General features: G+C 37.9%; 1 protein-coding gene across 4 annotated transcripts in view; it reads right to left on the reverse strand.

The window, feature by feature from the left end:
- Window positions 1–18160, reverse strand: part of DYM (dymeclin) — a 183663-nt gene that overhangs the window by 102376 nt on the left and 63127 nt on the right. For all 4 annotated transcript variants that reach the window (XM_071802758.1, XM_065860660.2, XM_071802757.1 and 1 more), the window contains exons 9-11: window positions 11795–11977; window positions 7799–7977; window positions 3135–3260 (exon numbers count right to left, since the gene is read on the reverse strand). In XM_071802758.1, coding sequence (XP_071658859.1) covers window positions 3135–3260; window positions 7799–7977; window positions 11795–11977 — 488 coding nt within the window. The remainder of the gene's footprint in view (window positions 1–3134; window positions 3261–7798; window positions 7978–11794; window positions 11978–18160) is intronic.

Here is an 18160-nt window from a genome sequence, read left to right on the forward strand (position 1 = left end):
CTCAAGTGTGAAAAAACTCACTGTATTCTAAAGCAAAAATAAAAGGAAAAAGAAAAAAGAATTAAGGAAAAAGAGAAAGAAAAAAGGGGGAAAAAAAAGAAAAAAAGAAAGAAAAAAGAAAAAAGAGAAAAAATTGGAAGAGGAAGAGAGGAAGAGGGGAAGAGAGGAAAAAAGGAAAGGGAAAGGGAAAGGGAAAAGGGAAAGGGAAAGGGAAAAGGGAAAGGGAAAGGGAAAGGGAAAGGGAAAGGGAAAGGGAAAGGGAAAGGGAAAGGGAAAGGGAAAGGGAAGGGGAAAGGGAAGGGGAAGGCAAAAGGCAAAAGGCAAAAGGCAAAAGGCAAAAGGCAAAAGGCAAAAGGCAAAGGCAAAGGCAAAGGCAAAGGCAAAGGCAAAGGCAAAGGCAAAGGCAGGAAAAAAAGAAGAAAGAAGAAGAAAGAAGAAAAAGAAAAAATAAAAGAGAATACAAATAAAAATAAAAAGGAAAAAAAAATTAGGAAAGAAAAATGGAAAAAGAAAAAGCAAAAAAAAAACGGGAAAAGTAAAAAGAAAAAAAATAAAGATAAGAAAAAAAAGAAAAACGAGAAAAAAAATAAGAAGAAGAGAAATAAGAATATCCTTATTAAGCCCTGTTTTACATGTCTCAAGCAAACAACATTCCACTATAGGTTATTCCAGAGCTCACACATCTCAACAGTTGGAATTTTTTCCACCTGGTTTTCAGTTTATCATATTTACCAGTTCAAACACTCATATTTTCCAGTCCCCACTTGACCACCATAACCACTTCCACTCCCTTACAATTTTCATTTCTTACCTGGGTCGCATTCTTCCATTTATTGTCATTTTGGGACACAAAGCAACGAAACTTGGCATTTTTGTTTCTTTTAAATTTGGCAGGTGGCAAATTAAAGGCTTTACAATAAAAATGCTGCAGTTGCAGCAAAAATAATGACCTTCCGTGAATATCCCAATGTCCCTAATCTATAGAGATGAAAATTGTACTGGTTCATGAATCACCACCAAAAATTGCTGGACAAATTCAATTTACAAGCAACAAAAACAGAGCTGAAGCTTCATGTTCTGCACTTAACAACCTTATGTGTTTCATATTCTTTATTTATTTTCTATTCTGCTGTCATTAAAACTTTTATTTAACAGGGGAGTTTCCCTACGTTAAAAGCTCCTTCTAAAGCAGCCAGAATAATTAATAAAAAAAAAATTCTAGTCTGTGTCTTAATCAGAAATGAAGGAACTGGCTTCACATGTCAAAGTATTTTAGTTATGAAATAATTATAATAAATAATTAGTAATTAAACTGAGTCCAAAAGGAGACTTTGTAAAGTTGAGGAACACCACAAATCAAGAAGGTAACTTTACTTATTTTTAAAAAATATAACAGAATGTGGTTTTTCTATAGATGAGGAATCCTTCCCATAGGGAATATTTGCACTGGCATCACAGTCACTAACTCTGCTGTCCACATTATAGTGGATTTTGGAGCACACCTCTGAATTTTTGCATAAGGGGAGATCTCTTTCTCCTTCCCTGTACCAATTTATCCTTGTGACGTTAATTTTAAGAGCACCGGGCAATAAAACAAACCTTAAAGTTCAATAAGAAAAGCACCGTAAGGGTGGAAAAACGTTTTGCTTTGCCTCCAAGTTTGCTCTCTCCTTTGGCATAAAACACGTCTCATCCACAAAAGAATGGAGAAAAAGGGAGGAGAAATAAGAAGAAGAAATAAAGGAAGAATTAAGGTTATTAATCTGCAGTGTCATGGTGCTCTGTTGGCTTTGGATGGCAAAATTGTCCATTTTCAGAGAGCTTTCTGCAGTAGAAATTCATGTAGATGGGTGTGCGGAACTTCCCAGTCGCCTCTCGTTATCCAGCTAAGAAGCAAAATTCTGGTTGTCAATTAATTAATGAATGGATTCTTCGCAGCACGCACTGTGGAGTAGGAAAAAACACAACCACAGGGTAAAAGAAAGAAGCAATTAGTGAAAATTTGAATTGAAATCAAACATTAAATGGAGAAGAAGATGGAAGAGGCAAAGGTGGGACTGAGAAAAATCAGTGCAGGGTAAAAGGAACAAGGTGGGGTTTGGGTTTGTTTTGGGGTTATTTTTGGTGCTTTTGTTGTTTTTTCTTTAAGTCAAACTGAAGTCGTAAACTAATATTCACATTACAATTATATTGGCAGGTTTAGCTGCAAAAGCAAGAGTAAACTAGACAAGAAAATCTCATTTATGTTTTCCTTCCGCAGCTGGATCCTCATTAATTTTAGGGAAATCTTCCGCTTTTACTCATCCTGTAAAGAATTTATTGACAGATCACGTGTAAAGGTTTTAAAATTAATGAAAAATTATGGGGGAAAAGACTGAGGCAGAAGTGAAACTTTGTGTGCTCTCAGCAAACTGGATTTATAAGAGAAATTAAATTACTAAGTGATATGGAACCCAAAAATAAACCTACACGTATGGTGCATATGGAATTTCACTGAGTAGATACTATGAGTAAGAAAAAAATGCCATTTCTCTCCAAAAGAGGCTGGAAATTAACCCAGAAGAAGAGTTTTGTTTAGATAACGCGACATTTGCTTCCAACTTTCTGCATTTCATTAATTTCACATAATATCCCAGTCAAAAAAATTCATTAAAATCAGTGCAGATCTCTTCTGTATTCTCACAGCTTTATAAGGTAGGAAATTAGAACATAATTATCCAAGGGAGATGGTCAAGACCTATCAAAACTAGTAAAAATTGGGATCATATCACACCAACAACATAAAAAAGATATTAATGTAGCAGCAAGAAAAAGAAATGCCAGCCTTTAGGCTGGAAAATAAAACTCCAACTTAAAGCTTCTCTCAGCTGCATCAAACTGGTTAAGTAAAGTTTGTCATGAGAAATCAAAAAGGTTTTTTGCTTCTTTTTTCTCTATTTTCTCATCCTCTCATGGCAAACACTCACTATTTTTGAGGAAGCCTGTCTGGCTATTAAAAAAAGACAGAAAAATAAGTATATGCAGCATCTCCTCTACAAGAGGGAGCACATTCATGGATATACAGATGCCTCTTTATGAAAAGAAGCATATAAATGATTTTTAGAGCTGAAGAATTGACCAAAACAACAACTCACCACTTCATGGATGGATCGGTTGAAGCCGTCGTCCTCTGTGAGGATCAGCAAAATGATCAGAGCCATGTAAACGTGGTGGGAATTCCTTTCTTCAACGTGATAGAGAATTTCAAGAATTGGCAGAACCTTTAATGGAAGGAAAAAAAGTGTGGACTAGTTTAGTCTCTCAAATACCTCAGACAATGGAGAGGAGAATTAAAATGTCCCGTGCATCACGCTGCCCTTAACAATATCGTAATTCCTCCCTCTCGCAATAACCACCCCTAAACAGTGACGTAGAGCGTTCAAACACCTTCCATCTGTTTCTTTTCGTCTCCGCAAGAGTCTAAACAGATTCTTTCTTGTGGTTGGACGTGGAATTTCAGTTCCTAATAAATGAGATTTCCAGTCCTACTGGTTAAAATAGGCGCTGAAAGCTTTAGTTTCCCTTTAGAATATGGGAAAATAAGAATTAAAATTATTAAAACAAGTTTTTCACATGTTCAAGCAGGAAAAACAATTGTTTCAAACCATTCAAGCACAAGCTTGGCCTGCAAGGACTCTTCTCATCAAATACATCAGCGCTGAGGTGCACATAGAAATATCAAGACCTGAAATTCAAATCCCAGTTTGGTGTGTGGACATAATCCCAGCAAAGAACCACTTTGGGTTGGGTTAAGCCTAGAAAAGGCCTGTTTTTCCTATTCTAGATAATACTCAGCCAAAGAGAACCGACATTACGAGGAAAGTTCAGCCCAAGGTCTTGTGTTTCCACCAGGACAAGTAACCGAAGCCAAAGTCTTGCAATAATAAAGAAAAGGAGATTATATTGCGACGAGCAGTGTACCTGAGCACTCGGCTAAAGTTAATCCAGATGTAAAGGTTGTCTCGCTACCAACTTAAAATGAGCTTTCCACTGGCTCCAACAACACGGCTTCCCCACCGCAGAAACAGGCCTAAAAATCCCAAAATTTGCTGGAAAAAGGAACTGGAGAAAACTCTCGATTCCAAGATAGTGGATGAGATGTAGAATTTTTTGCCAAGAAGCTTCTAGACACCTAAAAATTTGCTGTTTTTCAAAACAAGCCGAGTGTAGTGGATGAATCATGTGAAACGGATTCTGGTGAGCGGCTTCACAAGCCTCTAAAATTACCAGAATATTCTCCATAATACAACCAACCAGTCCCAAATATGCTAAAAACACATCAAAGTTTCTATGAAAACCAATGAGATTGATCTGAATGCTGTGAGGCCACAAAAGCTTTTGATGGATGGGTCAAGGCAACACCACAAGAAAAGCAGAGTGAAAATAATATTTACATGTTGCAAATATTCTTCCTTTACCATTTCAAAGGGTCCTTCACAAGCTTCTCTCTCCAGTCAGAACTGGAGTCGATGTCTTTGTGTTTTTTTTGAATATAGGTCTTGACAGAAAAGCAAAGAGCAGGTTTTTCCTTAGAGTATCAACTCAGCATATAGCCAAAAAAATCAGTATTAATATTTTTCCTTGGATGGAAGAAAAGGGAGATAAATGTCACAGCGTTAAGTCCATTATTCCATCTCAAATATCTAGTTTGTACGTAGTTTTGCACTGCATAACCTGAAAGTCATTTCCAAGCATTACAATAAGCAGGGAGCAATCTAAAATTATCAAAGAATTGCATTTATAACTTGATTTTGCAGGGAAAACAAGATGCCCCAACTTATCCCCTCTGTCTACACACGTTATTATAATAACAGGTCAAACTGTAGCTGTAAAAGTGCATTTGTGTTCTTTTAAGTCTTTCTGCAAACTCCATTAAAAAATGGTACCTTGATTCTGAGACATTCTAGAAATTTAATTTTACAAAAAATTATCTAAAACTGCAATCAAAATGCATTTCTATGCTTTTAACTTATGTTTATTCTCATACAACGCTAATATCCAACCATGTATGGAGAAGACAATAACCACTTATTTTTATATTGCTGGTCCTTTTATTCATAGCCATTAAATAATAATTACTGTATTACTTCTAAAATGCCTCCATCAGAAGCAGCTTTTAACTGACAAGACACAATCACTAGTAAGAAAAATCACTTTTAATCCCCAAAACAAGGGGCAGGTAAAAACTGAGCCTGAAAATTGCAGGTGTTATAATCCAAGGTCAGGAGCAGTTTACCCCCCAACAAAAAGATTTTAAAAATAGTTTGGTTTTAGTATACAATAAAATACAAGACCATGGAGCCACATGAGTAACTGGCTTAAGTCAAATTTATACTGCAGGAAAAAATATTGCTGTATTATCAGCTGATATAAATACATCTTCATATTCATTATTTCAGTCCAGTCATGTTGAACAGCAACAAAACATCAACTAAGCAGCCAAAATAAAAATATTCAACACAAATAGCTTATTTTTTTACAAGCAGACACCTCACTGGTGTTTTTACTTGCAATATCGGTGTTAAATGCTCTTCTAAACAGAAAAACGCTTCATTTTTTTTCCATCCGCAGACCGTGACGTTGCGCTTATTAAAAAAATTGCTAATTAATCCCTATTTCACCAGTCTCACCACTTCCTGGAGAATGGAAGAGTTATGGAAGACACAGCAACATCCTATTCATTCTATCAAGCAGAATTAGAAGAGTAAAAAAGATGCCATGTTTTACTCCAGATAAAACACAAAGCACAACAGAAGATAAAGGTATTTATATATAAATGAGAGGTAAATTCATACACAAATAAAGAAGAAAGCGGAGATGTCATCTTTTACAACAGTTGAGAAAAACACACGGAATCCATTTAAAAATTCAAGTTACAAAAGAGCGAAGACATATTTCAAAAACCCCCAGGAGATGTCACAGAACATCGGTTATGATGCTTTCCGGGCATTGAAACCAGGGAAGTATTAAAATAGGAGAAAACGCAACAAATGTGATGCACTGAGCGCAGTGAAACAGGAACCAACGTGCCTCAATATTTAAGCTGAGCACTCAGCTTACCCGAGCTCCTGTCTAGGACAGACCTTTCTACATCACTCAACGGCTTCTCTATGAAGAAGCCGCTGACTTGTGCCATATTCCTCCAAAAATTAGTCCACTCTCATTCAAATCTATCCACAGAGAGCACTGGTTTGCTTCTAAATTAGTTACCTTAATTGTTTTGCACCCATAAAGTCAAAGATTCAACCTCCGGGTTTTATTTCTTATCACGTTGCTCTCTCCAACCTCATCCCCTTCCGACGTTACGTATCCATCTCAACACTTCTCAAGCTCTTTTCTGTGCTAACGCTTCTTTTTCAAAGCCTCTCACAGTTTTATTGTTAATTTTCAAGCAAAAAAAGACGTTTCTTTACACTCTGATTTTTCAACAGTCTGTAAATATTTCATTAAATATATTAAATATAGTCGTATACCACAGCCAGCTCTTGCTGTTGCCATACAGGGAAGGAAACACTCAGCTCCGTGACTCCTTCATCTTGTTGACGAGCTCAAGACTAAATGAGCCTTTTTCACCACAGGGTTGTATTTAGGAGATGTTAATTTCTTTATCCGGTAACCATTCCACCCACAATCCTTTCTGCCTCTTCCTAAGAAATTAAAACAGTTTTTCTCTTCCTTACCTACTTGCTAAAAACAAGAGGATTGGGCAAAGATGTCAGTAGCGATCACAAAAAGCAAAATGATGCGTGAAGGGTCAAATGAGAAAAGACAGTTGCAAATTTTGGTATTTAAATAAAAACAAGAAATCAAACATGCTGTTGAGTTTTTAGTGATGGTTTTCTCAATTTTCTCAGCTTTTCCCACCATTTGTTCAACGTTGTTGATTATTTATGTGATTTTCTGTGTGGTTTTGGTTTTGTTTTTTTCTTAGGGGGAGGAAGGATGGGTCATAATACACAAAGACATCGCACACTGTGGAGCATCGAAGTACCTGCATCTAGAGTTCACATACGCACCTCATACTTTTTCTGGCAGTGTTACAATATAATCAGACATCAGAATTAGAAAAGAATGCACACACCTAATCTTTATCTCTCTAAAAATAAAGTAAATGGATATTGTCAGCAGCTGCACAACATGTTGTATCATATATTAAAAGCCCAGAAAATTAAATACGACCATTTGTTCACAGAATTCCTGCAAAATGTCTCAGCTCTCACCTAGATAATCCACAGCAGATGACAAAGGAGTTTAGTCTTGAATTAATTCAGTATCAACCATCTCCCACCAGTTTGCCAACAGTGGTGTCTATCAACTCCGAACTGGAACTAAACATTACTAAAGCTAATTTATAACCTACTAAAACCTGTACCAGGTGCCTGTTACATCAGACATTAACCACAATCCTATTTAAAGCAGCTAAAAACTCATGAGAGTTGCATTTCTGCAAAATCTGCCAGCTGCTTCTTGAAGAGTTTCCGCCTCAAGTCAATCCTGTATGATATTCGGCGTAGTAGGAAAGTTACAGCTCATTTTATGCACTGTTATCCCTGTACACGCACAACAAACTTGTGTAACTTTCTAGCTTGAATAAGAAAAATAAAATAATAAATAGTACAATATCTGCTACCAGTTTCTTTACACCATGCCCAGGTGGATCAAGACTAAGAGGGAATCAAAGCCTGGAAGCTTTATAAATATTATATTGTACTGCACAGATATATTTAGCATCATATTCCTGCAATGAGACAATACTTACAAGATTTTCTATGTCCGTCCGTGCCAACACGTATGTTCGTACATTGCTGTTTTGATGCAGAAGCGTGTACAAAAGAAGAGTTGCTTGGTCGGATTTCTGCTGCTCACACAAAGCCGTGTACAAACTGTTGAAATTAATCTGGAAAGCGTGTGGATTTGATGAGGAAAAAGCAGTGCTATCTGAAATAAATAACAATTTTAAAAAGTCATTAACAAATACATTTACTATCCAGCTATTTATTAGCTTCATAAAAATCTCTGGGGAGAAGGATTTTATACAGAATCACAGGAAGAAAGCAATAGAAGTAATCCAGGACTTTAATCATAAAGCTTGATAAGGTCTCACGAAGCTTCGGTTGTGCCGTAAAGCTGAGGTTGTCCTCCCATGTGAGCTCCTGCATCCGCACAAGACACTCACTCTTTTTTATAAATATCTTTCTTTTATATATATTGCTTGTCCAAATAGCTTCTACTGGTAGAAAAATGAAAATTAAAAAAGACAATGCCAGAAGATGCTGCAAAGGAGCTATGGTGCCTTCGCTGGAATCAATGGTTTATGTGCAAATAAAATTTCCACGATTAGTTCATGGGCATCAGGGTGGATTTATCTGCTACCCACTTTTTGGCATGAAGGGCAAGACTATTCTTATATCTTCAATAAAACAGGTGTTGTCAGGACTTTAAAAGATGGGGAGTTGAGTGGACTAATTAAAGTGATTTTAAACACCGTGGTTTATAGTTGAACATCAGTTTGTTCACGTTCATGATATAATCTGTGCCAGAGCTGGAAGTGAAAATAAAACAGATTTTGGCTCGAAGAACCTCGTCAGTTTTGAGGAAAACGTCCATCAGCACAGAACTCCACCACTTAGGAATCTCCAGTGGAAACGGAAGAAGCAAATGTGACATTCAACACGCTCATACTCATGTCAGAAATCCAGATTTGTGTTCTCCGGAGACTTTTATTTTGTTTTCTTCACATAAAAACCCTTTGAAAGCACGAGGTTTAGTTCCAGTGGAGAGCAGGTACTTTTCTCAACACTCAAGAAGCTTCACAGAAATTTGCAGAAAGTATTTTCCCGTCCAGCTCTTGTTCAAAACCATCCAACTAAAACACGGATGTTCTGCGACACTCCATGAAACGGGACGATCTGCCTTTTTTGGGCTGATTTCTTTCAGCATCCTGGCAACTGAATACACAAACAAGCTACACACATGAAAATATTCCAGCAATTTCATGGCAAGATGGTATTCTGGGAACAATACAAGCTAGGATACTCAAATATACTAAAGGTCTAGACTTAAAGATGTCCATATTACTATAAGCAAGACATTCAAAGTTGAAGAATTGAACTAAAATTCCTCAGTTCCCATAATAACAGACTAGAGATTTTTGAATTATCATTTATTAAAATTGTGTTAACTTAGGAAAACTCTGCAGTATAAAGCAGTGAGGCAATATTATTCCTCCTGCACAGTAATTTCTGCACTATAGGGATTATAGGAAGACGAAGAAAAAATTAAGAAGAATAAAGGAAAAAAACAATGTAAATATAAAAATCTGCATTTTTACAAGCTGTTTTATAGCCAACTGTACTACAACGGCCAACAGATTAGGTAGCAACTATTGAATTCAATAAAAATTTTCCTTTTTCTTCAAATCCTGAAAGATTTCTTGGATATTATAGACTGCATGACCACAGAAAACAGTGAGAACAGCATCACTATGCGTGTGCTCATGGGCAGCCACCACAAGACGAAACAAATTTGGCTTTGAAATGAACAATCCCGTGGTTTCTTACCAAAATTTTCCACTCTTCTGGAGAAATCCCTGTTTATACTGGTAGGGATTGATCACACAAACACTCCCTACACCCGCTGAGACGCACGTGTGCTGCTTTCCCCCTTGTTTTTTTTTAGAGCGTATTGTTAGCCGAGTTTGTAAACAGCTTTCGGCACAGAAGAATGTGGTGGTTGTCACGGATCTTGAACAACATCTCCACCCTTTTTTGAAGGAAAAAGCGCTTGGAAAACCTGCAGGAGCTCCACGGGAGCTTTGGCTCCCACCGGGATTTTGGGGGCCCGGCAGAGCCGATGTTGCTGCTTCTCTTGGCGTGGGCGAGGGGTGATGGCTCCAGCCATTCAGCTGAAAACAGCAGGAGGTCCTGGAGAAACGTTTTCTCCTTCTTTCCTGCAGAGGCAAGACACAGCCTGTCGGCAATGGAATCCCCGCCTGTCTGGGGTGGTTTAACCCCAGCTGGGAGCTGAGCCCCACACAGCCACTCGTTCACTCCTCCCTGGTGGGATGGGGAGACAATCGGAAGAGTAAAAGCGAGAAAACTCGCGGGTTGAGATAAAGGCAGATGAATAAGCCAAAGCTGCACACAGAAAGCAAAATAAGGGGTTAATTCACTGCTTCTCATCGGCAGGCAGGTGTTCAGGCATGGCCAGGAGAGCAACGGCTCCATCACGGGTAACAGTAACTTGGGAAAGCAAACTTCTCTCTTCTTTCTTCTTCCCCCAAATATATACTGAACATATTCTATGGCATGGAATATCCCTTCGGTGAGTTTGGGTCAGCTCTTTTCTCTCAGCTTCTTGTGCATGTGGCACGGCGTGAGAGGCTGAAAAGTCCTTGAGTGCTTAGCAACGATTGAAACATCAGTATATTATCAACATTATTCTCATTCTAAATCCAAAATGCAGCACTACACCAGCTACTAGGAAGAAAACTAACCCTACACCAGCCAAAACCAGGACATTCTCCCTAAAAAACATTCCACCATGCAGAGGAGAGATCAAAATTTGTCTTTTCTGCCTCCACAGCCCCTTCGAACACTGATCGTCATTATGCACCGATTAAAGCCATCCTGCTTCGGGCAAATATTTCTCTTAATTAGGGAAAATTTGGATGCAGACAGCAAAATCAGATCAATTCAACATCTTCTGTTAAGAAGCAAACTGACTCCATGATTCATTAGCTGAGGAGTGCCCACTGACTCTCAAGCTTCACTTCTGTGGATGTTTAAACTACATCGCCTATATTCATAGCACTTCAGTATCCGTTTCATTAAAGGATATTTTAAAATTATTTTTAAAATTAAACAGTATTAAAGAAACTTTTCAGCAACAGCAGTATATCCTGCGATATTCTATAAAACATTAAACTGTCCAAGAGAAAAATAAAACTATTCTAGAGCATGTAGAATAAAAAAACTATCCTGAATTTTATCAGTTTTGGTCCAATTAAATTTTATCAGTTATTTCAACAAAAAAGCCAGACACTATAGATCATTATGGCAATAACCAGCCCCTCAGAAGGTTCACAGGAATCAAATTTAAGCTCAGTTATTAGAGCATTGGTAGCGGAAACAATAAGTCATTGTATAAATGGACATACTGAGATAAAATGCAGCTTTTTGTGTTACTTCTGATAAATAACAGCTTCTTTTAAAATTTTATAATGACACATATATACGTTTTCAATGAAATACATAACTAGTTACTGAGGACATTAAATAAGTCAACCAAAATAAAGCATTCATAGAAGTTCTCAGTTAAAAAAACAGGACAAAACATAAATTGTATAAAGAATTTGATCTCAATTACCTGTGAACAGTATCCAATAAATCAAAGGGGCATGTTAGGACAAAAAATTATTCTTCTTTGAACAAGCCCATATCCACACCTTGTGAAGAATGTGTCTCCAGTTAAACAGAATTTCCCCTGTGCTACAAAGTTTAAGGGGACTCCTGAAGACTCTATGATACCAAACCTACTTATAGGTCAGTTTTATTCATATTTTATGGAATTATGAAGCTGGCTAAAATTTATCAAGTCTGAAGAAAAGAGTACACTTGTTCTCAAAAGAAATTATACTCTTATTGCTCTTCCACAGGTTGGCAGGAGAGAAAACAAGCTTTGCAAAGAGAACCTTGAAGTAGTCACAGCAACTCAACGCTTCATTTTCATCCATTGATGCTTAAGAAATACAAACCTTGTGTGTTCTTGAATGACATAATGGCTTGTCTGTAGGGATTGGGCGTATCGGGAGCATCGGTGAGATTTGCCAAGACAAGGAGAAGGAGCAGACTCTGGTTTGCAAGAGGGGAGCAGCGTTCCAGCTGTGGTGACGCTTTGCTCCCCACCCCACCGAGCGTGAAGACTGTCCACAGGCCAGCTACAAAATAAAATAAAAAAAATAATAAAATATATATATATACACATTATTTCTGTTCATATTTTAATGCACAAAGTTCCTCTAGAGGACCAGATAGTGTCTGATAGGTCAGTAAAGGGAAAAACATTTCACTTTTGTACAATAAGACAACAGGTCTGGCTACTTGATTTCTCACAATGAAAATTTCATGAGTAACAGCTGCAGGTGTGGGAAAGAAGGAACGGAAAGATTGTTGAAAATTCAAGAAAATGAAGTCATAATAATATACAATATATAATAATATATTAAAAGGCAGTAAGGAGAGGTGAAACAAAAGCCTGTGTTTGAAGCGGAGAACCTTAAACATGGAGCAGGTACCAGCTGAAGGATTCACGTAGCAATGGCAACATATTAATAGAGGAAAATGAGCTTGTAGATTGTTTTTTTAATAAAACTGACTTGGTCCATTACGCAGCTTTTTTCTCATGTACTCAATTTTGTTAAACCCAGCACACTTCAGGCAAAAGACAATAACAAAAACTAATATTGCTTAAAGCAGAACCGCCAGACTGAGTCCTGTAGAGATCATCAGTGTTGCTCATTATGATGAGTAGATAATATCACAGCTAATTAACTTCTTAGGAAAACAAAACAAAAGAAAACACCACGATCAACAGCAATTTGAATTTAAGTATTAGGGTATTATTACACTCAGCCTTGTACTTTTGCATTGCTACAGAAGATGGAACCATTTGAAAAACAGCTCCAGTTGGAAGTACTGAAGAGTTCGCACACAAAATGTAAATATTTGGAATTACAAACCATTCACAATAACTTCAAGTTCATTAAAAAGTAATTAAAGGTTAAAGCAACAAATCATTATTGATAGTGTTAAAAAAACAGGCTGAGTCCTCTTGGATAAGCAAATTTTGCTGTCTCATGAGCACCTCATGATAACAAAGCACCAAAACTTTGTTTTAGACCCTCAAAAATTTATTAGGTATAAAAATGTAAATAGCTCATAATTCCACATCAGAGTTTGCTCATGTTAGAGTATCTTTCCCTTTGTGTAGTTGCATTTTTATGGTGCATGTCCAGCCCCAGTGTTAAGGTATAAAGTATAAAGCACCTGAATGCTGCTCGTTAAAAATCTTCTTTTTCATACTCTTTAAACTCTGATGTTTCAGCCTTAAAAGCAGAGTTGTGTTCATACTTAATCCTTACAGCATTATAAAAATTAACTCCAAACACTCAACAACTGCATTTGTAATTCCTGTTCCTAATTCCAGCAGCGTTGGTGACCAAGGTTGATCAGTTATGTGGTAAAATATCAATTAAAAGCGGCGGGAAGGGAGAAAGGGGAGGATTTGGGGATCCCAATACATTCCCAGGTGATAAGAAACAGCCCATCCAGATCACATTGGATTATATTTATCCCCAAATAGCTGCTTAGCACTTAATTTTGTTGATATTTTATGGCAGAGATGGAGCATCTCATCAAATTCTTCATTTAATAGGTCAAAGTCCTAAGTTAAACAGCAGAAAAACAAGAAATCACTTCAAGACCCTGAATTTCTTATTTCCTTTTTTTTTGTCCTTTCTCACACAATTCCATGTACAGCAGAGCAAGAAACGCAGGTCTTAAGAGCCAGGTATGATTTTTGCAATAAAGAATCTGAGATTTTCTGTAAAAAGGCTAAAAACACTCTTCATAGCCACGAAAATAAACCCAGGATTTTAATATAGTTTGACAGTCTGTGGAACAACATTTAATAGTAAAATGAAGTTCTGACACATCAATAAAGAACTTTTTTTGCACCATATTCTTCTTTAATGTCAACACAATTCTGGAGAAATCTCAGCCTAACACTCTGGCCTCTGTTATGCAACAAGATACGAATCAGGTCCATTTTATTCCTACTGGAAGAAAAGTTTCAATGCATTTATTTATGCTTTCAAAGTAAAATTTTAAGAGTTTGATTTTAATGATACTTTGAAATGCAATAATAGTAATAATTCAGCTTCAACACGTTTTCCTTTGAAGGGTTTATCCTTTGTTAAGTTTAAATATTGGCATGAAATTTCAATTACTGCTGGCACAGCCCTTTGGAGGATGCTCATTTCTCTCCTCACTGGAGTTTTGACAGCACAAATCTCTTCCTTGTTCCCCAAACGCATAACCTGAGTCCTACCATACATCGTTAGCATCCTACTAATGAGTTTTATTGCTCTTGACACTGATTTGGATTGAGGTGCAGCCCAAGGCTGCTTTTGAGACTGAAGAACCAAGAGTTGTGGTAGACAGAAAGATCTTCTTGATCTCTTCGTGTCATTTTAACGTTTCCCAAAATGACAATTCTGCTCCTTTGTTGCCAAAATAGGAAGATGACAAGTAGATGAGGCTGGAGGAGTCAGTGAAAGAAAGTTAAATATCAGACAAAAAACACAACCACAAAAAAATATGCACCAGATCAGATCTACCCCGTGTTTCTATAATCTGTGAAATCACGTCCAAGCTCCACACCCTTTCCTATTATATTTATGAAATTTTCAGCATCCAGAAGATTGTTCAGTGCTGCAACAACACCTGAGGTAGCAGCAAATACAGATCACGAACAACTTATGCAAAAGCGATTTTCATTGCATCTAATTGTGCTTCCTCCACCAAATCCAGTGAATAACATCTTCAAAACCATTACAATTACTATTTCATTTTTATTACATTAAGCAGCAGCTTGGGGAACGTAAGGGTTGGGTTTTCTATCATTTAATGTTGATTATGTGTGTCATATTTATTAAGTCACCGGAACAGTTCTCACATTGGGGCTGCTGAATGATTTCTGGTGGCCCCTGGAGAGCTGCACTGGCTCCTGTTCTCGTTTCCAGTTGCAACACTGTGTTAGAAGCAAGCTAAAAATACAGAAATACTTTTCCTTCGACGGCTTTGCCCTGTAAGCGATTGCTCGAGTTGCTGTGGGGATGTTACGTGATAATGAACGTGAGAGGAAAATGGGTCCATGGAATCAGAACCAGTAGAGGATGGATCTGCTTTATCAAAATAAAGTTCCCCTAATGTCACAAGTCAAAGCGATTTTATACATGCTTAACATCTCAGGTCTTTATTTAAGCAATTTGTTCTGAGGAGCGTTGGGTATACTTGCTTAAAAGTCTATAAAAAGAGCGGCTACATTAATTTTAGGAGAATCCCATTGCAAGTTTTTGGAAGATTTGTCACAGTAAGAAACTACAAAAGCTGAGGGATGGGAAATATGGAATAATTTTTATGTGGTTAAAGGAGAAAGGGGAGGAAAAGGGAAAGGGGAGGAAAAGGGAAAGGGGAGGAAAAGGGAAAGGGGAGGAAAAGGGAAAGGGGAGGAAAAGGGAAAGGGGAGGAAAAGGGAAAGGGGAGGAAAAGGGAAAGGGGAGGAAAAGGGAAAGGGGAGGAAAAGGGAAAGGGGAGGAAAAGGGAAAGGGGAGGAAAAGGGAAAGGGGAGGAAAAGGGAAAGGGGAGGAAAAGGGAAAGGGGAGGAAAAGGGAAAGGGGAGGAAAAGGGAAAGGGGAGGAAAAGGGAAAGGGGAGGAAAAGGGAAAGGGGAGGAAAAGGGAAAGGGGAGGAAAAGGGAAAGGGGAGGAAAAGGGAAAGGGGAGGAAAAGGGAAAGGGGAGGAAAAGGGAAAGGGGAGGAAAAGGAAACGAAGGAGGAAAAGGAAACGAAGGAGGGAAAGGAAACGAAGGAGGGAAAGGAAACGAAGGAGGGAAAGGAAACGAAGGAGGGAAAGGAAACGAAGGAGGGAAAGGAAACGAAGGAGGGAAAGGAAACGAAGGAGGGAAAGGAAACGAAGGAGGGAAAGGAAACGAAGGAGGGAAAGGAAACGAAGGAGGGAAAGGAAACGAAGGAGGGAAAGGAAACGAAGGAGGGAAAGGAAACGAAGGAGGGAAAGGAAACGAAGGAGGGAAAGGAAACGAAGGAGGGAAAGGAAGGAACCAACACCAGATCAGATATTTGTCTCCAAATAAACTCTCCCGAAAGCACCAACAAGTCCGAGGAGGTTGGGGCCGCGAGGTCATTCCCACATTGGGGATGTGATTTTTCAGGAAACGAATCATGGGAGCGAGTGAAATGCAAAGATGTTTTAAGTGACTGTGTCCATCCCTCCCCTTGCTGCGTTCCCTCCAGCCTCATTTGAAGGGACTGCAATAGAGCTCGAACCACATCCTTTGAGAAGAGAGTTCCATAATCTAATAAACCTTAATATTCACTTTTTTTTCCCCCTAATACTCAGCCTAAGCATTACTTTGTTTAACTTCATCTACTTATTCCTATAAGTAGTTCTATGTAATACCATAAAACATTTCTACCCTGGTTCAGTGTTTACAGCCTTTAAATATGAGGCACAGGCTTCTTTGTTGTCTCGCCAAATTATATCCATGGATTTTTTCTTCCACTTTGAAAGGTTCTTCCACTTCGCTTCCCAGCTCCAACACTTTGTGCAACCTCCCTGCACTGTAAAAGATACTAAACTGCAGAGATTTGTTGTAATAAACAAGCGTATTCCTCAATTCACTGCAAAAATAGTGTTTCATTTGAAACTATTGATCTTTTTATTGCTAGATTGCAGGAGTTCATACTGGGATATCTAAAATGATATAGATTTTTTTTAGGACAGGAGTCCAGGGGTGTCAAACTCATTTTCACTGGGTGCCACATCGGTCTCACAGTTGCCTTAAAATTAATGTAATTTTAGGATTTTCAAATTTATTTTTAAATGCATTTTAAAATTTATTTATTTATTTAAAAATTTATTTTCAAATGTAATTTTTAGGATCTTCAAATGAATGTAATTTTAGGATTTGGCCTGTGGGCCTCATAATTGCCCCTCGGTTCTATACATTGTGCTCCTTTGTCTCTATGTCGTGGTTGAACCTAAGCTGGCAATACAACCACGACAGTCACTCATTCATCCCCCAAATACAGGAGAGAATCAAAAGGGAAGGGAGAAACTCAGATTGAGATAAACAGAGTTTAATAAAGCAACAAAATATTAATACACTATTAGTAAATGTATATATATATGTAATAGAAATAGAATATGAAATAAAAGAGACTCAAGGTAATTCCTCGTGAACTCCGTCCACAGAGAGAAGCAGCATCTGGCCCTGAAGAGCTGAAAAAAGGAAAAAGGCAGAAAGGCCCGAAGGCCTCTGCAAAACGGCAAAGGGTGAACTAAACGCCCCGAACCAAATTCCCCTGGCTCTGATAAAAATAATGAAGAAGGTGAAGAAGCGAGAGAGACCAGAAGAACCCAACTCTCCTTAAATAATCAGCATGATGCTAATGGGTTGGAATACTCTCATGGGTCAGTGTGGGCGTCAGTGCAGCTCTGTCCGTCCATCCCCTTCCTCGCTGCCTCATACCTGTGGGCAGAGCTCAGAGTGTCCTTGGCTCTCAGAGCAGAGCAATTCAAAATATTAACCCTGTGCTGGGCTGTTATCTCAAACTAAGTCCAAACAACAAGTGTTCCAACCACAAAAAAGAGAAGTTTCTAATGGCATGAAGAGAATTAACTCATTTTCAGTCCAACCTGCACACACCGACACTGTCTCATAACACAAGAGACATACTGTTTTGTTTTCTCCTTGAAACACAAACATGTATTTGCTTTCCCATCTGTCATTAAATTGCCTTCCTCCTGCACCGATCTTCCTTTACTGTACATTTCGGGATTCAAATTGTTCCGAAGATGGTACACTGAATATTTCCAGAGGACGTCTACAGATGCTGAAAAACGCGATGGCTTCATTCGCTGAAATCCTCTAAAAACATTTTTAATATCTGTAACACAAAATTGAGTTTCCTACCTCCTCCCAAAATAAGCCCTAACATGATTCTTCAGGATTTGAGGATGCTCAAAATATAAGCCCTACTCCAAAAATAAGCCCTAGTTACATTTCATTTAAAAAGTCCATTTAAATAGTGTCCAGGTAGCAATATATGTAAAAAAGCAAGCAATTTTTGAGAAAAAATTAATATAAGACCGTGTCTTATCTTTGGGGAAACACGGCAGTAGACATGCCTGGTAACAGACACCACGAAAAATTAAGTAAAGCAAATTATAGACCACATTCCTGAATCAAAAGTTGCCAGATAAAGCTGGAAATAACTCTAATAAGCCATTAATTCACTTCAAGAAATATAGTCCAAAAAT

Source organism: Patagioenas fasciata, chromosome Z, assembly GCF_037038585.1.
Source record: "Patagioenas fasciata isolate bPatFas1 chromosome Z, bPatFas1.hap1, whole genome shotgun sequence".
In the NCBI taxonomy this organism is placed as follows: Eukaryota; Metazoa; Chordata; class Aves; order Columbiformes; family Columbidae; genus Patagioenas; species Patagioenas fasciata.